This window comes from Mesoplodon mirus (assembly GCF_964341445.2).
Source record: "Mesoplodon mirus genome assembly, chromosome: 3".
Classification (NCBI taxonomy): Eukaryota; Metazoa; Chordata; class Mammalia; order Artiodactyla; family Ziphiidae; genus Mesoplodon; species Mesoplodon mirus.
The window spans coordinates 107,864,664-107,891,738 of record NC_138978.1 but is presented as its reverse complement, the minus strand read 5'-3'; the positions used below and the strand labels follow the sequence as shown (position 1 = coordinate 107,891,738).

Here is a 27,075-nt window from a genome sequence, read left to right as displayed (position 1 = left end):
ATACCCTCTGATTCACTTCAGTAATTACTTTATTCCAAACCCTTGCACCATTTAATAACCACCCCTACTACCATTCTCAGCACCTGATTTTACCTCCTTCTTTAATGAGAAAAACAAACATACTTAACTCCCACCCTGTCCTAACACCACACTACAGTGTAGTGGTAAAGAGTACTGATTCTGAAGCCAGACTCCCAACTCCTACCTTGGCTCTGGAACATATAAGCAGTATGACCTAGAGAAAATTACATGTTCCTTCTCTGTTAAAGTAGGGGTAATGATAATACCTACCTCATAAGGTTGTTGTGAGAATTATGAATAAAGCCTTAAGATCATTACACTGCACATAGTGAATGTTCTAGAAATATAAGCTACTATTATTTTTATTGTGACTAGCCAGTGATCCAGAACTTGATTGTTAACAGCTTTATTCACATATTTATTTATTCATATCCCATAAAATTCACGTATTTAAAGTGTACATTTCAATGGTTTTTAGTATATTCACAGAGTACTGCAACCATCACCACAATCTAATTTTAGAGCACTCTCATCACCCCAAAATAAAGCTTGATTTTTTATTTTTTTTTATTTTTATTTTTGCGGTACACGGTCCTCTCACTGTTGTGGCCTCTCCCGTTGTGTAGCACAGGCTCCGGATGCGCAGGCTCAACGACCATGGCTCACGGGCCCAGCTGCTCCGTGGCATGTGGTATCTTCCCAGACCGGGGCACGAACCCGCGTCCCCTGCATTGGCAGGCGGACTCTCAACCACTGCGCCACCAGGGAAGCCCCCAAAGTTTGATTTTTGAGGCCTGAAAAACTAAGGTGGCTCTGATCCAAATCCTTAAGGAAGGGCCAAGAGCCCAACAGGGAAGACCAAATACTGATGACAGTCCAATGAGTAGGAGCAGAACTGTAAACAAGAAGTGAAGCCAAGAATCAGAGTCAGATAGAAATAGGGTTGGAGAGGAAACGAGGTTTAATACTTAGACACAAACAGCACCAGACTGTCTCCAGCTAACATTATCACGTATGCCAGACTGACTTAAAGGTGTAGAATTAGGTGAAGCTTCTCACTCCCCACAGTCAGACCTACCCTGTGAAGGCTGACAAAGCCAGGATTGCCCCAGATTTCTGCCCTCTAAAAAGGTCCTAACATATCCTGGTAAGCTTCAGTCAAGGTTCCTTGGGTTACAAGTATAACCTTCAAATTATCCCCAAGTTCTCCAGAATTGAGGTGATCACCTTTATCTTTTTTTTTTTTTTTTTTTTTTTTGCGGTACGCGGGCCTCTCACTGTCGTGGCCTCTCCCGTTGCGGAGCACAGGCTCCGGACGCGCAGGCTCAGCGGCCATGGCTCATGGGCCCAGCCGCTCCGCGGCATGTGGGATCTTCCCAGACCGGGGCACGAACCCGTGTCCCCTGCATCGGCAGGCGGACTCTCAACCACTGCGCCACCAGGGAAGCCCGATCACCTTTATCTTTAATGTCCGGCTAACATAGTCTAAGCCCCCATCCTATGTGACCTCAGGGAGTTCTGTCCACTCCCTAAGTATTTCTAAGATTCCTTGGGAAATGCTTATGTGTTCCACAAATATATTATTGTTTCTTGCTATCTCCTCCTCCAGTCTACTGCCCTGTGTTTCTCACAAGATCTCTTCATACTATCTCAAACTCATTTCAACATCCTACCAGGATTATCTCCCTAAAGCTTTGCCCCAAGTGTAGACTTAAGCACCTACCTAAAATCCCTAAGTACAGCTAACCTGAGGCTTTAGTATTTATAAATTTAACTGCTGGCTCAAATATAAAAGGGACTACAACACGGGAAAAGATGATCATTTAAAACAAAATTTTAATTATCATTGCCCTAGAATCTACTGGCAATACTTTATCCCTGAGGGTTCTCTAACAGTGAGCTCTCTCCTTATCCTCCAGTTGGTCATGGTGTTGTAGAATGGCAGCTCTCCTCCCAAAATCAGGAGTCACTTTAGCATTATCTTTTCCTTTCCAAGCCATGGGCTTTCGCTTTCTTTCTCAGACCCATCCAGAGAAAAGGCTGGCCTCTAGGTAGGGGCCACATTTTCTCCTCAAGGATGACTGATAGTGGGAACAAGCACTGAATTCACCATGCAAAGTATGATATGGACCCTGGCTCCAGGAAGCCAATCCATAATAGTTGACAGTGCAGTTTCCAAAGTCTGACTCACTCAGCCTTAACTAGGCCCATGTGTGGTTCACTATCATATTTCGACACTGCCATGTAAGATCCAGTCCAGTTCCTTTTCAAACACTTTCCTCCAGGTTATAGTGAAAAGAATTTCAGACCTTCATGTTCCTCTTGTGGACTGTCCTCCCAAGCTCTTATAAGCAAATATTTATACCAAAAACATGAACACTCCTAAAGAAAAATAGTAATTATATTCTGTCACAGAGCAGCCTAAGACTGGAAATATGAAGAATGTTATTAACTGTAGGCAGTCAGTTTTATTAAAAATGCAATATATGTGCAAAAGATGCACATAATTCGTTCAGACCCTTCCAGGAGTATATATACTATACAGTATATGGATCTTATTACCTTTCTAAAGTATTACATTTTCTGAATCTCAGAACACATCATGTCCCAAGGTTTTGAATAAGGAATTATGGACCTGTGTAATCAAAAGCTGACTTAGGGAAAGTGGTCAATATCTGGAAAGAAAAGTTTGAGCTAGATAGACAATACTAAAGCTCTCTGATGCATAAGACATTGTTTGCAGGAAATCTAACCTATATGGTAATTGTGAGGATTAAATAACTTAACTACTATAAAGTCCTTAGAACAGTGACAGACACAGAGTAAGCACTTAACATCAGTATTGTTGTCAATACTGATAGCAATTCTGGATACAATCCTTTCCATAGACCAGGTGTTAGAGATGGTTATGGTACCATAGAACTAGTATATCCTCTACTGTAAACTTTGGCTTCCCAGGTTAGGAAAAAGTGGGGAGGACAGGATCTAGGCCTCCTGAGGCATACCATAGAATGGTAATCGGAAAAAAATTCCACAGGATAGCATAATAAGAAGTAGAATTCAGTAGAGTCGATTACATACTTTTGTGGCTTTCTAATGGACCTAAAATGTTGTCTTCCAGATTTCAGTAGGAACAGATTGTATGAGTGTAACAAAAAGAGAATTAGAGAATTCCACTAGATTGTCTCTCCTATGGGCCACTGCCTGTTGTGTATACTTAGCACCTCTCCTTTGCATAATGTAAATGTTCTGTGGGACTGTGGTTCAAATCATGTGGGAAAGTGGAGGAGAGCACTAATTGCTTGGAATTGTGGTTTTAGTAAAAGAATATATTAAAACATTGTTTGCAAACTCTGCATTGTGGTATAGGTGGGCCAGCAGTATTATCTATAGGAGGTGTGGTAGGCAGATTTTCTTCCAGAATCTGCTGGGAATACAAAGGTAAAAAGCCCAATTCTCCTCCCGCACCCCCTTCTCTGACCTCTCACTACTGCTGTGACACTCTTGCCCCTTTCACCATGCTCCTAATCATGCCATTACCTTCAATTGCTTATAAGAGTATGAACTCTTTCTCCCATTAGAATGTAAACTCCCTATTCACTTTGTTATACAGCAAAAACTAACACACCATTGTAAAGCAATTATACTCCAATAAAGATGTTAAAAAAAAAAGAATATAAACTTCCTAAGGGCCAAGACCTTGTGTCATTCTCTGCTGTATTCCCAGACACTAAACATTGCCTGAAACAAGACTCTCCAAAAGTATTTACAGTACTAAAGTAATTAATGAAAAAGAACAAAGTGTGACACACAAGCTTGACAAGGTAAACTCATAAACCAATATAACAGCACAAGTCATTGCTGTTCTGGTTAAATTTATTTTCAATTAATAATCGAATTAAAACAGAAAAAAATAGGTAAGCAGAAAATAATGACTCCATCTCACACACATTAAGATGGCTATTAAAAATAAAACAGAAAATAGCAAGTGTCTACAAGGATGTGAAGAAATTGGAACCCTTGTGCACTGTTGGTGAAAATGTAAAATGGCACAGCCACTGTGGAAAACAGTATGGTCATTCCTCAAAAATTTAAAAATAGAATTACCACATGCCCCAGCAATTCCACTTCTGGGTATACACTCGAAAAAATTGAAAGGAGGGACTCAAACAGATATTTATACATGTGTTCATAACAGCATTATTCACATCAGCCAAAAGGTGGAAGCAACCCAAGGGTCCATCAATTGATGAATGGATGAATAGAACGTTGTGTATATATATATACACACACACATATATATATACACACACACATACATATATATATGAACACTATTCAGCCTTAAGAAGGAAGGAAATTCTGCTGTACATGGATGAAACTTGAGGACATTATGCCAAGTGAAATAAACCATTCACAAAAATGACAATTATGATTTATATGATTCCGGTTGTATGGGGTACCAAAAGTAGTCAAATTCATAGAGACAGAAGGTAGAATAGTGGTTGCCAAGGGCTGGGAGGAAGGCAGAATAGGGAAAGTCTAATGGGTGCAGAGTTTCAGTTTTGCAAGATGAAAAGAGTTTTGGAGATGAATGGTAGCGATGACTGCACAACAACCTGAAGTACTTACCACTATTGAATGGTTAAGATGATACACTTTATGCGTATTTTACCAATATTAAAAAAAAAAATTTTTTTAAACGGCTACAATAACAATCCACATCAATCAAAACCAGTAGGGAAAGGAGAAACTCGGACTAGCCCAGCTTTAACACAACTTGACCACCAGGCTGTGGAAACAGGAAAGCAAGGGCGTGGCAAGGGCAGGCCTCCGGGGCTCTGCCCTGGGCGAGACTACAGGAAAGCCGCGGGTTGAAGCGGGTCACTGGCCGCCTAGGCTGCCACTGCGCAAGCGCATATCGCGGCTACCACCGAGACGCCTTTTAAAAGTACCCGGAAGTGACGTCTGTAAAGCTGAGACCGGCTCAGGGAGATCTTAACACTTCGCCCAGGTGAGCGGTGCTGCGACTGTCGTCCTGGGGCCGCTATGAGCTGCACCATCGAGAAGATTCTGACAGACGCTAAGACTCTACTGGAGAGGCTGCGGGAGCACGATGCGGCCGCCGAGTCGCTAGTGGATCAATCAGCGGCGCTGCACCGGCGGGTGGCCGCTATGCGGGAGGCGGGGACAGCGCTTCCGGACCAGGTCAGGCAGAGGGTGGGGGTCCGTGCCCTCGGGTTCCGGGCACTTGAGGGGTGGAGGGTGAGGTAGAGTGGGCACTCGGCCTGGAATTTTGTCCTGGTCCAAGAGGGCGGTGGTGAGAACTTTCTGCGGGGTCGGGGCTGAGGATGCTGCCCTGAAGCTCTGCCTCCTGCCTGTTAAGTTGCATCTGCGGCTGTTCTGTTTACTGCGCGATTAGTCTGTCTCTGTTTGTCCAGTATCAAGAGGATGCATCCGATATAAAGGACATGTCCAAATACAAACCTCACATTCTGCTGTCCCAAGAGAATACACAGATTAGAGACTTGCAGCAGGAAAACAGAGGTTGGTCAGGCCTTTTTGTGTAGTTATGATTTTTTCATATCCAGTAATATTTCATAAGTTCTTGCAAAACTGACAAACTGTTCACAATAGCGCACATTCTGTATGTATTTCCAAGTCAGAGAGGGGCATTGGTGGTACAGTGGTAGAATTCTCGCCTCCCAAGTCAGTACTTTTAACAGGAAAGTTAGCCTGTGCTCGCCCAGTATCAGTAAAGTTTGTTACATTACCCTTTTCAAGGTCTTACTGATTTTTTATTTAAAGGCAGCTTATCAAAGAGGTGCTTAGTAGAGTTGAATTATTGCATGGCTTATTAGGTGTCCCAACATGGAGGCTTGCATAACAAGAGAATATCCTCAAGGACTTAAAATTTAATGGTTAAATATTAATTGAAATAAACATTAAAGTTAAGATTGAAGGTTTTTTTTTATGTTCCTTGTGCAAGGTGGAAGAGGTAAATCGTATCCTCGGGTGTATATTCTTGGGCTTAATGAATACATTATTAATGATAGTAGTATGAATAGTTATTTGTACATCAGTTTACAGAGGGCTTTCACGTGTATCACGTCATTGCATTCTCATATCTTCATTTTGAGGTAGACAAGCAAGGTTTTTATTATTATAAGGCAGATAAGAAATAGGCTCAGAGAGGTTCAATGATTTGCTTAAGAGTCATAATCTAGTAACTCACAGAACTGAACTTAAACTCATGTCTTCTGAGGCCACATCCCGTGTTGTTTCTACCAGCTTATGCTGCCACTGCCTAGAAAGATATTTTTCACATAGACCGTAACTGTTGAGCTCTGTGGACTTAAACACTAATTTACAACTTTGGATTCATAATGTTACATGAAGCGTCATAAAATTCCAACTGTTTGAGTTTGGCTTTAGGACGTATCTCTCAGACATCACTGCCAAGTTATTTTATTTTTTTGATAGAGCTATGGGTTTCCTTGGAGGAACACCAGGATGCTTTGGAACTCATCATGAGCAAATACCGGAAACAGATGTTACAATTAATGGTTGCTAAAAAAGCAGTGGATGCTGAACCAGTCCTGAAAGCTCACCAGTCTCACTCTGCAGTAAGAAACTTTGATGAATAAATTCTAAATGAATTGAAATCTTGAAATTGTTTTAGATTGTGTGTTTGCTTTTGAAGAAAAGTAAGCTTGTTTTCCTTTCATGTTTATCACATTTGCTGTAGGTTTTACTATAGCTTTGTAAAGATATGAATAGAAAGAAGGGGGTAAAGGGCTGCTCAGGGCTTTTTATTAGAGTAAGGCTAAAGTTCCTCCCCCCTTCACCAAGATCTTTTTTCAAGATGTTAATGAATGCTTAGTTAGTTCTGCCACTAAACAGAATGCCGGTTAGTGTTGAAGGTGCTCAGTAAATGCTTGGGTGGTTATTATTGTACATTTCACTGGTCTGTAAGCTCCTTGGTTGTAAGGAGCATGAATTCATCTTTTATCCCTAACATAGTACTTGGCACATAGCAGGGGGTCAGTAAACTTTTATTAAACTGAACTACATAGCATCACACTATGTTGTTAGGAGAGAGAAATATGATTTAAAAAAAAAAAGACATGGCATAGTTTCTATACTTTGGTTGCTTATGATTTAATTTGGGAGACTGAGTAATTGTTCTTAAGTTTGTAGAGTGCTTCAGAGTTGTCATTGTACATTCACAGGTACTATATCATTTAATCCTAGATTAATAGATTGACACCTCACTATTTACTGCAGTGGAATTTATGGAAGATAAGTTTCATCTTAGATCCCACTGAAAGCATTTTAATGACTTCAGTTAACTAAAGTCATAGGGCACAGGGATATTTTAAATATGTGAATGGCTTTCATCTGGTCAAGATAATAATCTGTGGTCCAGAGGAGAAAACTTGATCCTTGAAGGAGACAGAGTTTAGCTTTTATGAAAAACTTGCTAAGAGATATGTCCAATGATAGAATAAGATACCTTGGAATATGGTAAGCTTCCTGCCAATAAAAGTATTCAAACTTAAGTTAAACAGCCATTTAGAGATAGTGTCCAGTATCCAATGGGTGGTTAGACTAGAATTGATCTTTTGAAAACAAATTATCTGTGAATATCAGAAGATAACTTTATTATGACTTTACCTCTGAGGACTTAAATTGTAGTGAAACTCCTTTGTAACCTCTGCACCACAGATTAAATGAACTTTTAACATCATAATGCACATGTTTTCATGAACTTCATATCTGCAAAAAAAGATGACTTTTTCACCTTTTTATTCTTAATATACTCACAGGAAATTGAGAGTCAGATTGACAGAATCTGTGAAATGGGAGAAGTGATGAGGAAAGCAGTTCAAATGGATGATGATCAATTTTGTAAGATTCAGGAAAAACTAGCACAATTAGAGGTAAGATTGTTGATATTTTAGGTTCACAATATTTTACGGAGATTTCAGACTCTGGAAGATATGCCATCACTGTATTATCACTGTTATGTACTGATGTTTCCTTTGTGGTCTGATTTAAAATTAAAATACATCCTCCATACCCTTTTCAAGAAAGGAAATGTAATCAGCAGCAAACAATGAAAATGCCAACTGTGTACTGGCTAGAAATTGAGATATCATATTGAGAGGGTAGAGAGAGTGGAAGGAACAGATTACACGTGAGCTAAGGTGCCTCATCTGCCGTAAAAAGAACTCAAATAGGCAATGTCTAAACTTGATGATCAGGAAATAGCAGTACTGGGCATATTATGTAGAATTATGGAAGTAAATACAAAAAGAAATAAATAAAAATATTAAAAGTGGTTGCCTTTGGGAAACAAAGTCAAGGGACTGCAGTCTTTTATAAGTCTTATAGTCTTGATTTTTTTAAATTAATTTTTATTGGATAGTCTTGATTTTTTTTAAAAGCTATTTTCATGTAATATTTTGATTAAAATGGGAATAATTTACAAAGAAAGGCCTGGGGTGTTAATGTGCCCATAAAATTGTTAAGGAAAAGCATTACAATAGATCAGCAGTCCCCAGCTTTTTTGGCACCAGGGACTAGTTTCGTAGAAGACAATTTTTCCACAGACTGGGGGTGGGGGTGGGGGGATGGTTCAGGCAGTAATGTGAGCGATGGGGAGTGGCAGGGAGCGGCAGATGAAGCTTCACTTGCTCACCCGCCGCTCACCTCCTGCTGTATGGCCCAGTTCCTAACAGTCCGTGGACCAGAAGCCATCAGAGACCCGGGGGTTGGGGACCCCTGCAATAGATGATTTGAATGTTCCTTATTACAAGATGCTGTCATGGGCCCTTTGAGAAATACTGGAGAGAAAAAGACAGGGTCCCTGCTCAGAGTCTAACGAAAGGAATAAGACTGGTTGTATTTTGGTATGAAATGGTATATAAATGCTAGGAGAGAGATACAGAGTATTGAGGGAAGCACTTTATATGGTACAAGGTTTAATGACCATGGGCTCTAACTCTCAGTGCAACCTGAAAATGCTATGGCTTCCCAGAATTTCCTTCAGAGAGAATAACGATGAAGAGTGCAAACTGCGCTACCTGGAAATCAAAGGGAGTGGCAAGGTCCCAATTAGGAACTAGGAGTTAGGTAAAATGATAGAATGATCTTGTCTACGCCGTCCCTAATTTATCTCACTTATGGAAACAGCCTAAGGAAATGTGGGACAAATTTTACTTAATATTTTAAGTGGAAAAAACATGGGCAATGGATTGAGACCCCAGCAATACCACATCTAAGTTGTCTAAGTTTGGACAAGTTTTTGGACTTTTGTGGGCCAGTGTCCTCATTTCAGAGAGAACATGGATGTAGGCAATGGTACTTACCCTACCTATTGTGTGAGATAATAGATGTAAGACACGCATGTGATACCTGGCTATGTGCCCAGTAATTCTTTTCCCCCTTTCCTTCCTTTCTCCAAAACCGTAGGACATCTAGGAGAGAAGATTGAGCGAGTGAAATTATTATTAGGAATTTGAAAGATAGAAGAAACAATACTAAAACTTGTGGGAACCATAAAGAGTTTGACAAGCAGTGAATTCCTCAAGTGGAGAGGGACCTTGTTTGTTTCTGCATAGTCCTAACATGTGGCATGTGGAAATTACTCAGTAAATGTTTTTTAAATGAATAAATAAGTAGAATTTTAGGAAATTCTCGGTTCTTTTGTTTCCTTAAAACTTTTAAAATTAAAATAGTATGCTTTCTGTTTCAGGCCCAAAACAACGTGTTCTGATGCAATTTGACAGTCAAAATACCTGAAATGAACATATACTTTTTTTTTCCAGCTTGAAAATAAGGAACTTCGAGAATTATTGTCCATCAGTAGTGAGTCTCTTCGGCTCAGGAAGGAAAACTCAATGGACACTGCTTCCCAAGCCATCAAATAATTCAACTTCTGAATGACAGCTAGAGATTGTTTATCGAGGAAGGAAGTTATTATCTCTCTATTCGAGTATTGTCCATTCAGTGTCTTGCCTCAGACTTGATTTAACGTTGATTAAATGTATCAAGTGGCAGTTTAGAATTCGCAGTCAAAAGTGACTGTCCACGAAACAGTTTTGGGGTATGTTAGTGAAAATACTCACTAAAATACACTGAGTTTCACCATTCCTTTCTCTAAGAGGCTACTTTTAATTTTCATTTCTGGGACCTCAATTTATATGAACTGTTTTCAGTTCATTTTTCTTCTTTCATATCTCTGAAACTTAGAGCATTTTATTATAAACCAGCAATTTTATTTTATATAGGACTGTAAATTGCAATTCTTAAAAATTTAAAAAAGAGATTAGCTTTTTCAATCTATTTGGCATAAACTTGGATTTGTTTCCATTTGAGAAAAATAATACAATTCCACAGAAGTAGATTGGAAGATTCTCTAATTTGTAATGTCATTCACCTTTTTTGAAGTTTTATGTCTCTCTGGTGCTAAGAGTTGGCACTTTATGGCCTGGTGTCTTTACTCTTAATTTGAGAGAACCTATTGCTAGTCCCTGGGAAACATACTTGAAAATAAGTCAACTGTTTTTTTTCTAGTGGTAGTATAATCATCGTATTGTTCAAATGCTGAAAAATACATCCTGTGTGGGTTTACGCACACATGTGCTCTTAGTTCAGATGCTAAAAGTAACTTTTATTTATTCTATTAGATGTTAGTAGTCAATTTTTCAATTTTGTCCTACTAGGAAATCTTCAGCTTGGGTAGTTTACCCAGTGTGAAGAAGATATAATAGGTTTATTCACATCATCATTCTTAGGTACTACATTCTACAGTTTATATATAACTTCCATTTATAATTAAGAACCATCACTTACTTGGATGTCTTTCATTACTAGTACTAGTAGTTGGCTTTCTTTTTAGATCCATTTTTCACAAGGAAGCAAAGTTTTATCACTTAATGAGAGTTTATTATATTCATAGAAGCTGTGTTGAGATTCAAATGCTAAGTAGTCAGCTAGGCCCACTCATCATTTCATTCCCCCATCTCAGTTTACTCACATTTCAAATTTATAAATTACTTCATGTAATACTATCAATTTAGGTTTGCCCGAAAATAATTGAAATAATGAATGCTAAACCTGTCAATATTTCCCAGTAACCGTAAGCACTATACTGCATGGGAGAGACACATCATTAGAAAGAGTTTTTTGTTAGTGCTTTGTGTGGTGTAACCTTTTTTTTGTATAGCCATAAAGAATTAACTCCAAATAAAACAACAGATTTTCTCCAAGATATCCTAAGATCCCAGTAATACCAAAGGACTTTGCCTAAAATGGTAGGCTGTAATGAATCGGTATATGTCATTTTTGGATTTGTCAAATTTCTATACAGGATCCTGCAAACAATTTCCACCTGAAGTGTGGACGTTTTTATCTCATTTCCTAAGATTATGTAAACTTTTAGTCTAGCCATTTGCCTTGCAGTATATGCCCTAAGTGCCACTCTGTGTTCCACAGTTCCATTCAGGAGGCAGGTACCCTATACCATTGGTCAGCTGCCATGGCCAGTTTTCAGTGAAAATGATAAGGTAATCAAATGGCCCATTAAACTATAACATGGTGTCCCTTTATCTGCTTTATGTTCCTTTAGAGTTGTTTGTAAAGTTCTTTACATCTCAGATATCAGGATAAATCTAAATGTTAAGTTTTCCCCCTGGCAAATCAAAAGCTTGAAGCATGAGCCTCAAGAGTTCTCAGCACCCTATATAATATGAATTCTAGCTGGTGTTAATACTATGAAAATAGTGTGTAGTTAGAAAATTGAAGGGGAGAAGGAATGTTCTTGACTTTGGTCTGAGTGGGTATGAAAGTTTATTCTGCAGTGGATGATGGAACTTGACTGGTGTGCAAAATTTTAGTACAAACTTACCTTTTCTAATAAAAATCTCATTTTGAGAATATCAGCTAATTTTACTCAGTAATGAGTCTAATTATTAGGAAGTGCAAGGGTTTATTTTTCACTTATATAGCAACCTGTCAGGTACACAGGATTTTTCATAAATACTCTCTAATTATCACATTGTAGTTTGGTTAAGTATAAATAGTTGTTTCTGAAATGGTTTTAGAGGTTTCCTCATGGTTAGAAATCATAAGTTACGTGATTACAAGTCAAAGTATAAAATTAAAACTGTTTGGAAATATCTTGGAAAAATGCGTAAATATTATTGATACCTACCTTTATTACCTTATATTAATACCTTATGCATAATTTGATTCAAACATTGAAGGTCTATTTCAGTGTTCCTCAAAATGTGGTTCACTGACCTACTACAATAGAAGTTTGGGGATGAAATCTAGGAATTTGTATTTTAATAATCATCCCAGATAACTTCTAAGGACACTAGTTTGAGACTGTCTAGTCTACTATGTTAGGCACTTGATTTGTAGTTATGAATTATAAAAAGCAGGGGGGAGGCATTGACAGTGTTTTTGAAGAAAAATCTGGTAGAAGAGGCAAGCAATGTGATAAATCCAATATAAGGATGTATAGAGTACAGAGGAGGGACTATTTACAACTTGAGAATCCAACAGAGACAAAATGAGTAGAACTAGAAAGCTTAGTGCTTTCTAGTTATTATATAATCTCCATTTCAACTGTACCTTATTTTACAGATGCTCAGGCACGAGGAGGTTGTTATTATTCCAAACTGAAACCAAGATTCAAACCCAGACTTAAACATATTCTTAACCATTAAGTTAAGATTCCTTTAAATGCCAAATACTATTCAGAGTTCAAGTGGTTCTTGAGAGGAAAATCTATTTTATTAATTGTGCAAAAGATACACCACAGCCCATGTATTAGAAAATATCATAAATTTAATAAATGGAGTCTTAAGGAATGAGACATAATTGTCATCTGTTTTCTAGAGTGGTGTAGCTGAGAGTATGTGCATGCAACTGAAAAGAACAATGCTTAATCAGTGCTTAACAATCCTTACTGTTGATACGTACAGGAAAGGGTGCAGTTCTGTCTTTCAAATGTCTCCTTAGCATGTTGTTTTTCAGCCTTCATGCAATTTTCTTGTTGCAAGAAGGTTGCTGCTCTGCCAGAAGTCATGTCCATGTTTGAAGGCAGAAAAAAAAAAGGGAAATGTCGTATGCCAGCTATATGTATTCTCTTTTATGAGGAAAAGCAACGCTTTCCCAGAAATCCAGACAGACTTCCCTTTGTCTTATTTGCCTGACCTGTTACATGGTCGCTTCTAGCAGCAAAGGAGGCTGGGGACATAGCTGCCGCAAATAAAATCAGTATTCTATTAGCAAAGAGGAAGGAGTATTGAGAAAGCAGCTAACAATGTCTGACACAAGTCCTCTTACACTGAATAGTTTTTAACAAGTGTAAGCATTAGCCAAAGGAGTGTGTTGGTGTTGAGTGGCCAAGGAATGGGCTGCGGAAGACATCTGTCATTTCTTTTTAGGCTGCCCATTATCCTAACTCCTATACTATAGTTAGGGAACCCATCACCTAATGAGGCAGAGCCTTCCTCCCTCCTAATACATTTGAAAGTGTCAGATGTTTGTTTTCCCAGCCACTTTGCAGCCAGTGAAGATACCTCTGCCTTAAGTTAGTGATACAAAGAAGCAGGGAACTATGCTGAATTCTTTGAGTAAAGGCAGTGACTGCGACACTGGCTACTACATCCACCTCCACAGAAGAAGCAGCAAGTGGCTGTACTGACAACATTCAGTATCCAGTGTCAGCAAAGTCAATGGTGTAAGCTGCAGTGTCTCTGCCCCAGTGGACACAGTGGGGTCTTCACTGAAGTAATTATCTGAAGTGATTATAGAGGTTGTATAGCCTCTAATTCTGGTTTTCTGGCTATCCAGAGATCCTGAGGATTATTAGCTTTTAATAAAATCACTTTTTGTTAAAATTAACCTGAATTGACTATAATTAAGAACGCTGACTGATAAAATAAGCATAGTTTAAAAAGCAACAGTGCAAATATCAATTTTGTCAACACATTATGCATAATTTTGCCCTTATGTTTTAATGTAATTTTTGACTTATAAAAAGATGTGACATGCAAATAAATTATCAAGCATAACTCATCACCTAATTTAAGAAATAGAACATTACCCATGTTACATTTATTTATTTGTGCTCCTCTCCTGTCTCTACCCCTCTGCTCTTTTTAATAGTTTTATCACATGAGAAAAGACCTAAAATATGTATATAACACTAAAGTGACATTTTTTAGTTTTGCTCCTTTTTGAGCTCTATGAAAGTGGTATTAGACTGTATAGTAGTCTATGGGGATTTGATTTTTTTCACTCTTCATTATGTTTCTAAGATTCATTGTGTTGTATATAGTTGTCATTCATTTTCATTGATGTACTAGATTTCATCATGTGACTACAGTATATTGTTAAGAGATACATACATATAAAATAATAAAATTATACATTTTTTTAAATCCTTGCTAATATCTGATTCCTAAATTTTAGTTCTTCCTCCATCTACCTCACTGATATTAGATACGTTTCACTATAAGCAGTTGTATTTCGTATTCTGCAGTTATTTCACTTGCAATTGTCTCATGGCAACTTTCAAAGTGAATTAAGGAGTATTATCCACTAATATTCATAGTGGAAAGCAGATGATGCTTTTTCTTTTGTCACTCTCCAAGAATGCCTAAGAGAAAGTGGAACCTTCAGAGCTTCGATGAACTACAATTCACTCAACGTTTCGTCTAGCCTCCTAGAAATGGATTTCTGTATGTTATTGATCCTAAGATTCATTTTTATTTCATACTTTAATGTCTCTGAAATTGAGATATGTCTTATACATGTAGGGGTTGTCATCTAGTTGATTCTAAGCATAAGAAAATTGGTTTGCATTCCTGGTGGTGTGACTGGATAAAGTCAAGTTCTTGATATTTAAGTCAACAAACTAAGGACCATTTGAGAAAGGAACGGGGGTTTAGCTGTTTTCTATGAACTTTCCATTAGCACTTAATGTAAAATCAGGAGTGCCAGCATAAGAATTTGGAGTATGGCTGTATTCATTTTCTATTGCTATGTAACAAATCACCACAAATTTAGCAGTTTAAAGCAGCACCTATTTATTATCTTACAGTTCTGTAAGTCACAAGTCCATGCAGGGCTCAGCTGGGTTTTCTCAGGATCTCACAAGGCTGAAGTCAAGGTATCATCCGAGGCTAGCATCTGGGCCCTCTCCAATACTCACATGGTTGTTGGCAAAATTCATTTCCTTGCAGGTGTAGAACTCAGAGGCCTTCAAGGCCCACAGGAGATCATCTCTGACTTCCCTTGTGTTCTACCTCTAGACTCCCTTTTAAGAGCTCATCTGGGGACTTCCCTGGTGGTCCAGTGGTTAAGACTCTGTGCTCCCAATGCAGGGGTCACAGGTTCGAGCCCTGGTTGGGGAACTAGGATCCCACATGCTGCCGGTATGGCCAAGATAAAGTCTCCAGCCACTGAGGGGGAAGGAAGAGAGAGAGAGAGAGAGAGAGAGAGCTCACCTGATTAGGTTAGGCCCACACAGAATAAGCTCCCTCTTGATTAACCCAACTGATTAGATATCTTAATTACATCTGCAATGATCCCTTTTGCCATTGATGAGATATAAGTGATATCCGCTAAGATCTACAAGCCCAGCCCATGCTCAAGAGGAAGGAATTATACTCGGCAAGTGTACCAGGTGATAGGAATCTTGGTGATCATCTTAAAATTCTGCCTACCACAGTGGCTTTTGGCAGCTTGGAATAAAATCCTGGAGACAACAATGAAACACTCTTAGGAAATTCTGCATTACCAGTATTCTTGGTGGCCCAAGAATACTTCTGTGTGGAAAAACCTGCACATCTATGAGACAAAAAAGAGATTAGCAAGATCCACCAATGCATGCTAAAATAAGTGGACTAAAGTTCAAACAAAAAGGATATTTGCAGAGTCTCTGTATCAGTTTCCCAGAGTTGTCATAACAAATTACCACAAACTGGATGGCTTAAAACAACAGAAATCTATTCTCTCACAGTTCTGGAGGCTGGAGGTCTGAAATCATGGTGTTGGCAGGTCGGTTCTTTCTGGAGGCTCTGAGGAAGAATGTGTTCCATGCCCCTTTTCTAGCTTCTGGCAATTCCTGGCATTCCTTGACTTCCATATGCATCATTGCAATCTCTGCCTTCTCAGTCTTCACATGGCGTTCTCCTTATATGTCTCTGTGTCCAAATTTCCCTCTTCTAAGGACACTGGTTGTTGGATTAGGGTTTATCCTAGTCCAGGATGACCTCATTTCAACTTGAATTTATCTGCAAAGATCCTATTTTCAAATAAGGCCACATTCTGAAGTTCTGGGTAGACATGAATTTTGACAGGATACTGTTCAATCAAGTATGGTCTCAAAGTATCTCCACAACAATATTTAATTATTATAAAGGGAAAAACTAATTTTACCATGAAGAATCCTGGCAGACAAAACTGACCAATTGATTAGGTAAACATCACTAATAATACTTTTCAACATCATATAAGCCCTGATACAATGCAATGAGAAGGGTACATGACCTCTGTAACATTCTTCCAAACAATGCATAACCTCAATCTAATCAAGAGAAACAGCAGACAAAACTGAATTAAGGGAAGTTTACAAAATAACTGACCAATATTTTCCAAAGCATCTAGGTCATAAAAGACAAGGAAAAGCTGAGGAACTGTCATAGGATAGAGGAAACTAAGGAGGCGTAGTATTAAACGTAGGGTGGGATCCTGGATTTGATTCTAGGAGAGAAAATGGATATTAGAGAAAAAACTGGTGAAACCCTAATTAATTTTGTAGTTAATATTATTGGGTCAAGGTTGATCTCCTACTTTTGAACATTGTTCTATGGTGAGGTAAGATTAACATAATAGAAAACTGGGTGAAGGGTTTATGGGAACTTTCTGTGCTGTATTTCTAATTCTTTTGTAAGCCTAAAATTATCTCAGAACAAATATGCATTCCCCTGATTACTAATGAGGCTGAGCATAATTTCAAATGTTTATTTGCCTATACAGAGATTTTTTTAATATAGACATTCAAGTCTTTCCTCCATTTTCCTTTTCTTTGATTTTTTTTCTTATCGATTGATATGTGTTTACTATACATTCATGATAATACATTGTCAGTTTTATATGTTGCAAATATATATTCTCCTAGTCTGTTGGTTTTTAATTTTTTTATGGTGCTTCTTGATGTATGGCATCTTCAAAATATGTTCTGGGACTTCCCTGGTGGCGCAGTGGTTAAGAACCCGCCTGCCAATGCAGGGGACACAGGTTCGAGCCCTAGTCTGGGAAGATCCCACATGCCACGGAGCAACTAAGCCCATGCACCACAACTACTGAGCCTGCGCTCTAGAACCCGCGAGCCACAACTACTGAGCCTGCACGCCTAGAGCCCGTGCTCTGCAACAAGAGAAGCCACTGCAATGAGAAGCCCACGCACTGCAACAAAGAGCAGCCCCCAATCACCACAACTAGAGAAAGCCCGCACACAGCAACAAAGACCCAATGCAGCCATAAATAAATAAATTTTATAAAAAATAAAAACATGTTCAAATTTATTACTAAAAAGAAAGACATTCAGAAGAGTTGGACTAGTAAAGAAGTTTTAGGAATACCTTAACTAATTTAATTTGCTTTTTTTTTTGCTTTATATACACACAAGTGTGACATAATTTAAAAAAAAAAAACTAGGTCTAAATTAGTTTAAGAGGGCTCTTTTAATAAATATAAAATTCTAAGTAATAAAAGTATTATGTCATAGTGTGCTGCTTTTTTTTTGGCTGTGCCAGCACAGCTTGCAGGATCTTAGTTCCCCGACCAGTGATGGAACCCATGCCCCCTGCAATGGAAGCATGGACTCCTAACCACTGGACCGCCAAGGAACTCCCTATGTCATAGTGAAAATGGCAACATTTTCTTCTTGCTGGTACATAAATAATGATGTATCACACAGTCAGTACTGTCTTAGATTTAATTAAATAAGTATAATTCATTCATTCAATGAACATTTATTAAGTACTTACTGTTATCTCAGTAACTATCCTAGGTTTAGAGGATACAATGATGAACCAGAGAACTGAAGCTTACATTATCGTTCAGGAAGTAGGGCAATGAAAAATTAAATTCATAAATGTGTTAATTTTGGATAACAATACATGTTATAAAGACAATAAAACAAGCTAATATTGTTATGGAGAGCAATGGTAATAGTGGGTACTTTTACTTTAGAAAAGATCTTTGTGAGGTGGTAACATTTGGGCTGAAACCTGAATGATAAGAAAGTGCCAAATATCTGATGATTTGGGGAAAGAGCATTCCAGGCAGAGGCAAGAGTAAAGGCAAGGATTCTGAAGTAGGAATAAATTTGCAATGTTGGTGGCAGTGGATTAAAACACAGTGAACCAGAGGTTAGACTTAGCAGAGACTAGGTCATTTAGGGCCTTGTACTATAGATCATTATAAAAGAGTTTGGATTTTATTCTAAATACAATTGGTTTTATTTTTAATTAAGTTTGAAATAGGCTTTGCTCCAAGCTTCTCTCTGGCTGATTCCCAGAGCTAAAATGTTATAGTGATTACTTTTAGTGAAGCAACTTAGCATGTCCACCTAATTCTTCCGTTAAGTGCAATGTTGACATTTTAAAGGGAAGCATTATAGGGCTTACCTGGTGGCACAGTGGTTAAGAATCCACCTCCCAATGCAGGAGATATGGGTTTGAGCCCTGGTCCAGGAAGATCCCACATGCCACGGAGCAACTAAGCCCATGCGCCACAACTACTGAGCCTGTGCTCTAGAGCCCGTGTGCCTAGAGCCCATGCTCTGTGACAAGAGAAGCCACCGCAATGAGAAGCCTGCATACCACAATGAAGAGTAGCCCCCCGCTCACCACAACTAGAGAAAAGCCCGTGTGCAACAACCTTCGTTGTTGCACAACAACCCAATGCAGCCAAAAATAAATAAATAAATTTATTTTTTTAAAAAAAGGGAAGCATTATATAAAGCTTCTGCCTTATTTTTATTTAAATTCTAATATTTTATTACATAATTGTTATTCTTACATATTATTCTCATTTAAACAATCATTTAAACTGTTTGGGGGTTTGTTAATGAATAACAAGTTTTGCATTGTGGGGTTCTAGGGTTAAATCTTATTTACATTCTTTTGGAAGTAATATTCTTTATGAAAGTTTTTGCTCTAACTTGTGTTTTCCTGTTCTGATATCTTGAATGTGGATTCCTTTACCATCCACTATTACCATAATTTTATAAAGGAAGTTCCCATTAACTTCCCTAGCTAGGAAAGACATAATGTCAGAATAAAAACTGTGCTTAAAGACTTCCCTGGCGGTCCAATGGTTAGTATTCGGTGCTTCCACTGCAGGGAGCACAGGTTCGATCCCTGCTCCAGGAACTAAGATCCTGCATGCTATACGGCATGGCCAAAAAAAAGAAAAAAACAAAACAGTCCTTAAATCTTGAATCAATTTAGCCTTATTTAAAAGAAGTCTCTACATTGATCAAATTTTTCTCATTTCACAGACAACTGACAAAAATCTCATCCATCGCTGCTCAAGAAAACCTTATAAATGCGTAAAGGATGCTTACTTTTTTTTTTTTTTTGGCTGCGTTGGGTCTTCGTTGTTGCACGCGGGCCTTCTCTAGTTGCAGCAAGCGGGGGCTACTCTTCCTCGCGGTATGCAGGCTTCTCACTGCGGTGGCTTCTCTCGTGGAGCACGCGCTCTAGGCACTTGGGCTTCAGTAGTTGTGGCTCGCGGGCTCTAGAAGGCAGGCTCAGTAGTTGTGGTGCACGGGCTTAGTTGCTCCGCGGCATGTGGGATCTTCCCGGCCGAGGGCTCAAATCCGTGTCCCCTGCATTGGCAGGCGGATTCTTAACCACTGCGCCACCAGGGAAGCCCAGGATGCTTGCTTTTGATTCTCAAATAGACTCCAGAGAAATGTGCTTATTGATAATGGTAGAGAAAAAAAAAAAAAAAACCCACAACTATAATCAATCTCATTGTCTATGTTTCTCGAAAGAAAAAATAGTATGATAAATAACCAAAAATATATGCAACTTTTAAATTCTGATTATTATTCCTTAATGGAGTAAATATCTTCCCCAAATCCATGATTACCCTATTGTATAGGAAATGGTTTCCCAAGTGATTTCACAAGCTTCTGCTTTAATTAACTTCAGTTTAAAAAATAAACATAAAAATATAACTACATTTTGGGTTTTTTTAAATTTGACTTCAAAATTAATCTGAAAAAATATTATTGCCTTAAAATGTGATCTCCTAAGAATGAAACCTACCTCTACCTAAAAATGAAACCTATGAGTGGTACTTGTAGAAAGACTAAATCATTTAAACTAGTGATTTAAATCAGTGATTTAAGACAAAATCATTTAAACTAGTGAATTACTCCACCTTTTACTTTAATGCATTGGAAGCTAAAATGTATGCTTCTGGATTGATACACATTTGCATTTTGTGTTAAGTGTAATTTGATACTAATTATGGACCAAGGAGGAATTTAAAGGCAATTGAGACATAGAATGAGGATGATAAAATAGTTACATGGTTTAAGAAGGTCTTTAGAAGCTATGTGTGATGGTAGAAATTGAGACTTTATTCTTATTAATAGGACTTGTATTTATAGAATTTAGTGAGACTATTATTTCTTACATTTCCCATTGCTGTGATATTTGAGAATGTGTGCTCTTAGACCTAATTCTACTTTTAGCCCAGCTTCACATGACCTTATTTCTAGTGCAAGAGCTCAGGGCAGTTTCTCTGTAACACTAGATTAGAATATCCAAACGAGATCTATTGCTGGGGAGGAGAAATCTTAATTTAAGATTTGGACAGAGGAAACAAAACAGCTAGGTTGACATATTTACATTCTGTACTTCCCAACAGAACACTCCACTTTCTAACAACTTCTTACATTGTTGTTCAGTGCTATTCATTCAACAAGCTTTTGAGGGTTGTCTATGCCAGGCACTGTCAGGAAAGAGCAATGCAAAGATGAATGTCACAGGCCCTGTCCTAAAGAATCACTAGCTAGTATAAACTAATAATTACAATAGAGTGAGCTATGAAAGCGCTGAAAATGAAGCAAATATCTGTGCCTGGGAAAGCGTGGGAAGGCATCAAAAAGAAGAGGCAGCTTGGAGGTGGTATGGGATTAGACCAATAGCAACAGAGGTGGAAAGAAAAATCTTTGAACATCAGAAGTAAGATACTACCTCCTCTTATAATTCAAGATGATTTGCTCAAAAATGAGCTGTGCACCTTTCCTTCATTGCAGTTATTTCAATGTGTATGTTGAGATTTTGGTTTTCTGATTATTGAATGATGCTAGACTGAAAGTTCCTTGAGGACAGAACCATGACCGTTTGTCTTTACTATAGTATACACCCCAACGACGACGCATACGATATGCCAGACAAATAAGTGTTGAAGGGGAAAATAAAGTGGTGGGAGAGTTCTCAGAAGGGTGACTGGTCATTTTTTATCCAATATTGTCAAGTGAGAGAGCCACAGAATCTGTGAAAAAGCATTCCTTTCACCAGAGGGGACTGACTGCTCTATTGTTTGGCAAGGTATAATTCATTGAACTTTTCTGGGGCCAGAATTAACCATTTTCCTCCTTCCCTCTTTCCCTGTGGGATGAGTCATCCATTTGCCCTGATTTCAACCTTTTGATTACTGATTCACCCCTTTGATTACCTGATACACTATGTAGATCTTCTGTTAACTAAAAAGGTCAGTTGAAGGAGTTTATTTTTTAATGATTATGCTACCTTGCTCACTCTTGTCTGTTGCAAGCAACACAGTTTGTGGGAAACAAATTTCTCACGTATGGCATTCAAATTACCTTGCTTAAAACCTAACTCTATATTAAATAAAAGTCCAGTCTAAGGTAGCGGACAAGAGAAAGAAGGCTTGCACTGTGAATAAAGAGGAACTGGGGTTTGGGGAACTTCCGGATTATCGCTGAGAAAAGAGAAATCCTTTATATGACATTCCTGATATGCCCTCCTAATTGTTCGTCTTCAAGGTTTATCCTGGTCTCGGGGCCTAGATCTTTTTGCAAAGATCAGAGACGCCGAAAGTCACCCGCCACCCCGCCCCGTGCGTCCCACTGGAGTCAGCAAACACCGAGATTGCTTCCTGCAGCTCACGGAGGAGGGGAACTAAGGGAACGTAGACACCACCTCGGTTGTGGTTAAGCGCAGCGCACTGGCCGGCGACACTCAGCCCTCGTGCGCAGGCGTACTAAGGGTACGCTCCCCCCCTTCCTGTGCACGCGCTCGATGCCCGCAACTCTCGCGAGAGAAGCGAGATTTATTCCTACGTACCGGGCCGTGCTGCTTATGGCGGCGCTGGAGAGGGGGCGCTGAGCTGTTGGGGTGAGTACGACCTCAGGGTCCAACTGGGGGTAGCAAGAAGCCACGTTAAGGGCGGATGAGAGGACCAAGACAAACGGGAGAGACTTCTGAGGCAGGTGGGCACTCCTAGAGCTCCGGGTAGAGAAGATCTCACCCTGAGTCCCTGCCCCGGGCTTTTCCACGCGGCTCCCGTTCAACTGTCTAGGCCTCACGTCAGGCTGCAGAGCAGAAGCGAAGAGTCCAGGCCAGGCGGTCGCGCGTGGTGGTGGTGGTGACTAAAGTGGGGGGAGGGAGCGAAAATGGAGGCTCCGACCGCAGCCAAGATGGAGGCAGGGGTGCGGGGCTCGGGCGCGGAGGCTGCTGGGAGTTGTAGTCTGGCTGCTTCCTCCTCTGCGGCTTGGTGGGGGAAACGAGAACTACAAGTCCCGGCGGGCGGGGCGAGGGGGTGGTGGCGCGGTCCTTTGTGTGAGACTGGAAGAGCTGGAGGCTTAGGAGAGGGGCCTGTTCTGACTCTGAACCCTGTGGTATTTTGGCCATCACCTGCTTGGGGATCTGACTACGAGTACCAGAGCGCAGTGCGGCAATGGCGCCTCCTTTGTGTATGGACTGAGACCTCGCTCCATCTAACTGCTTAGAGACACCTCCTTTCCTCGGCACATCTGGCATGGTAGTGCGGCCGAATTGTCATCCTTACTTCCATTCACCTAGAGCTGTTTATCTTGGGTCTCAACACCCAACTTTCCCCTCTAGTCCTCCCTTTCGGCTTCTTGAGAAAGAGAACCAGCCCCTAAACTTAAGAACATGGCTCTCACCCTTCTAATCCTGGTGTTAGAGCGAACTCGGTGAGAACTCAGTGGAGTTCTTTCTCCTTACTCCCCCTCTGGTTCTTACGGTGTAAGAGCCCGGCCCATATTGTGCAATGAAAGGCATGGCTTCGTCATTCTGTGTAGAATTAGTTTTTTAGAGCCCTGGTCGTAGACACTTTCGAGGTTCTACCACCCGCTGTATCATAAGTAGGAAATCTTAGTGCTACGGTTCTTTTTGCTTTAAGGTTTTCCTCTAGAAACACCCAGTAGCTCCTCTCTTGCCTGACAAGTGAGGCAGGGAACCCTCTCTAAAAACAGCCTTCAACCCGCAAATACAAAAGCTGAACGTTTTTGTGTGAGGTAATTTCCTTGTTTTACACCTAAAATGAGCGAAAGAATGTGGTCCTCTTAAACAGTTGGTAGACAGGGTGAAGGAGGAGGGAGGACGCCCAAAGGCACTGTGGTAGTTAAACCTTTAAATCCTTCCTGTGGGAGACTTAGCTTTTTATCAGGATGGTATGAACTGGCAGCTCTTGACCAGAGCTACCAATCTATAAAATGTAGGTACCAAATTATAGCCCGCTAATATAAGTTGTTCTGTATCAAAACGTTGAGTAATTTTCGAGTCTCTAGAAGGAAGCATTTTCAATACTACGTTGAGGGGCAGTATAATACCTTTGTGCACTTTTGGTACTAACCAATATTGAGTATTCTTGGTTTGGGTAAGGAGGGGGTTTATATACTTCAATAGGCATATGCCTGAGTCATAAGATCTTGATAAATTTTCAGCCTTGTTTTTTTTTTTTTTTTTTTTTCTTTTTAGCCATAGGCCCGAAATAAAAGAGATGGTAGTGGTTTGAGTGATTTTGCAGCTGCTCTGGATGTTTACCATCGAGATGAGTATTTATAGCAGCTGAGTTGAAAAGTAAAGCATTTGAGGCACAGAAGATAGGTTTTCTTTTTTTGTAAATAAGTTCTGACTTAACAAGTATGACCTCTAGAGTATGGTTGAAAATTCTGGTAAATTCCTAGCAAATAAAAAATGAGAATGTGGAAGCTGACATGTAGTCCTGCTTTATCCTACTCCTGTTTTCCCTTCCCTCCATCTGAAGGCACACAATGCAGGGCCATTACAACATTTTAAAAAATATTTTCTTTTAAATTGTGGTAAAATATACATACATAACGGAATTTACCGTTTTAACTTTTTTTTTTTTAAGTGTACAGTTCAGTAGCATTAAGTTCATTCACATTGTTGTGAGGCCCATACTTTTGACAAGGTAGTTTAAACATGGAAATGCTCTGTGGGCAGATTTTTAAGGAGTTGAATTTGAGGACTGCATTACAAAATAAAAATCTTGAGATCTTGTTAAATAATAAATAAATACAAGGCATTGGTTTGCCTTCTTAGTTTAGTCTTTTCAAAAATCAAAGGGGGACTACTTTGAGATTTTTGTCCCAGACTGTCTTATGGAGAGCTGTAACTTGTAGGATTTTTCATGATAAAGAATTACAGCTAGAAGAATTACAGCTGTATTTTTTAAGACTTAATAGCTGGAATGTCTTCAGTGGTGAAATTGCTGTGGTGGGGGTGACTTGTTTTCTTGAATCCCATCATTTCTTGCTGTTAAATGCTTTCTGCCAAATCAAGATTTTTAAAAATCCCTTTGTCTTGGTATTAGAATGTTTTCTGCTTGCATGTGTGAGTATCTAGTTAAAAAAATAATTCAAAACTTTTATCCAGTTCATACATACTGCCAAGCCAGAGGAATTCTTAGAGATGTTTCTGTTGTGCTACATTTTTTATTAGGGGTATTAAACTGAATATTGTGTATCGGAAGATTATTTTTGGAGCATTATTTGTCCTTTTATACTGAGGTATAATATTAATGTGTAGTTGAAAATAATTGATCAGCAGTTTATTCACGTTGAACCTGTAGGCTATCCATTGGTTTGCAGCTGCAGCCAACATATAACCAGTTAGTTGTTTGCATTTCTGATTCTCGGATGTAGTAAGTGCAAACTCCTGCTATGGGTGAGTTTGCTAGGTACTGCCTCCTTTTATCAGTGCAGGTCTTTGCCCAAGGGCCCTACATTTACTATTGCTTTATTGGGCATGCCAATGCCTTTTTCCCCTCATCGGTCTGTATCTGCTCTGACCAGTGTGATAGCCATTAGCTGTGTGTGACCATTGTGCAGTTGAACTGTACACAGTTCTGAATTGAAATGTGCTGTAATATAAAATAAGCATTGGATTTCCAGGGATGTTAAAAACATGTCAGTTACCTGTGGGAACTGATGACATTTGGATTTGGTTAAGTAAGATACTTAATTAAAATTAGTTTCACCTTTCTTTCAAGTTCATATGATTACTAGAAATTTTTAAATTACATATGTGGCTTGCACAGTATTTCTGTTGGATGGTGCTGGTCTACACTATTCTTTGATTTTTGTGTCTGGAGCATTTCTTCAGCTTCTTTCCATACTGGCATTTGTCCTATTTCAAAGTATTAGTATATGTAAAAGAAGTTAAGTGATAGGTGGGTGTATAATTTTAAATATCTAGTAACAGCACAATTGTTATTACTAAAGGAAACGTATAGAAAAAGGTGGTTGCAGCAATTTGATTTTCTTTTATTTCTGCTCAACGTGTTGATGACTTAAATTGTTTTAAGGTGGTTAATTATCTAAACTTTATCATTTTCCTTAGATCCCAAAGTAAAACTGAATTAAAACCTGTTAGGCACTTTGGTTATACAGGTTAGAGAAAAATGTGATATACTTAAACTTGTCTTGGGTTAATGCATCAAGAAATACCAACTGGGGCTTCCCTGGTGGCGCAGTGGCTGGGAGTCCGCCTGCCGATGCAGGGGACGCGGGTTCGCGCCCCGGTCCGGGAGGATCCCACATGCCGCGGAGCGGCTGGGCCCGTGAGCCATGGCCGCTGAGCCTGCGCGGCCGCAGCAGTAAGAGGCCCGCGGACCGCAAAAAAAAAAAAAAAAAGAAAGAAAGAAAGAAAAGAAATACCAACTGGGGGGTTAAGGCAAGAATTAGTGGTAGTCATATAAATCAACAGTAGAGAACCTTTTCAGTTCCGTGCTGCCTATTTGGGTCTTTGCTCTTATTCTCAAAGAAAGTACTCTGAAGAAAGTGGGTTAGGTGGAGGGACTTTTATAGACTGGTTTAGCATTTCTTTATTCTTCCCAAGTGAATGCTGTACAGACTTTGAGTATAATTTTTCAAAATGATAAACTGGGTTATGTGGTAATATTTTAGATAGATTAATGCCATATAGATGTATTAGTTCAACATGTATTAGTTTAGTGCCCGGCTTCAGCTAAGCCTTTGCGATAAAGCAGTGAACTGGAGGAGACAGTAAATAACAAAACAGGTGATGGTAGTTTTAAGGCAGGTGAAATAGGGCATGACTGTTTGGATTATCAGATCAAGTAAAGGAAAATTAACTTCTAAAACAGCATGACATAATTGATAATTAACTAATGGTGATAGTGTTCCCATACAGAGCAAAGGGAAAAGGAGTTGATTACTTAGTAATCAGGGAGACTCTCAGATCCACATTTAAATTGTTCCTTAGTTTTTTTTATTAGTACTCTATTTCATGTGACTTAAGAAGCATCTGGCTTTGGGGGCGGGGAGAGGTTGTAGGGGGTACACTTTGGTTCAGAGGATTACAGTGAAAGAATTGGTCAGTACCACCCATGAATGTTAATAATCTTAGCATGAGTGGGTAGCAAATTTATTAAAATGTCCAATGAGTATCTTTTAAAAGAAGAGGT

The 27,075-nt window shown here is 39.2% G+C and overlaps 2 protein-coding genes across 6 annotated transcripts in view; both read left to right on the top strand.

Annotated features, from left to right (window-relative positions):
• Positions 1-4,990: 4,990 nt before the first annotated feature.
• On the top strand, positions 4,991-12,217 carry SIKE1 (suppressor of IKBKE 1). 2 transcript variants are annotated; one of them, XM_082613703.1, is made up of 5 exons: positions 4,991-5,229; positions 5,463-5,568; positions 6,505-6,647; positions 7,851-7,964; positions 9,855-12,217. In XM_082613703.1, exons 1-5 carry the CDS (start codon positions 5,071-5,073, stop codon positions 9,954-9,956), a joined length of 624 nt encoding a protein of 207 aa, XP_082469829.1. In that variant the 5' UTR covers positions 4,991-5,070; the 3' UTR covers positions 9,957-12,217. The 2 variants fall into 2 exon arrangements, with proteins under 2 accessions (XP_082469829.1, XP_082469830.1); XM_082613704.1 differs by lacking the exon at positions 9,855-12,217 and adding an exon at positions 9,499-9,811.
• A 10,170-nt stretch (positions 12,218-22,387) lies between these two features.
• The window catches only part of CSDE1 (cold shock domain containing E1), a 37,368-nt gene continuing 32,680 nt past the window's right edge, over positions 22,388-27,075 (top strand). For 3 of the 4 annotated variants that reach the window (XM_082614106.1, XM_082614105.1, XM_082614104.1), the window contains exon 1: positions 22,388-22,493. The gene's annotated coding sequence lies outside the window, so the exon portion shown is untranslated. The remainder of the gene's footprint in view (positions 22,494-27,075) is intronic. The other variant, XM_082614107.1, reaches the window with a different exon arrangement.

Bases quoted from the DNA above. Each gene is read 5' to 3' on its own strand.
- SIKE1 (XM_082613703.1), top strand. From the start codon at position 5,071: ATGAGCTGCACCATCGAGAAGATTCTGACAGACGCTAAGACTCTACTG. The intron at 5,569-6,504 runs GTTGGTCAGGCC...TTTTTTTGATAG, and splicing joins CTTGCAGCAGGAAAACAGAG to AGCTATGGGTTTCCTTGGAG. The intron at 6,648-7,850 runs GTAAGAAACTTT...ATATACTCACAG, and splicing joins CTCACCAGTCTCACTCTGCA to GAAATTGAGAGTCAGATTGA.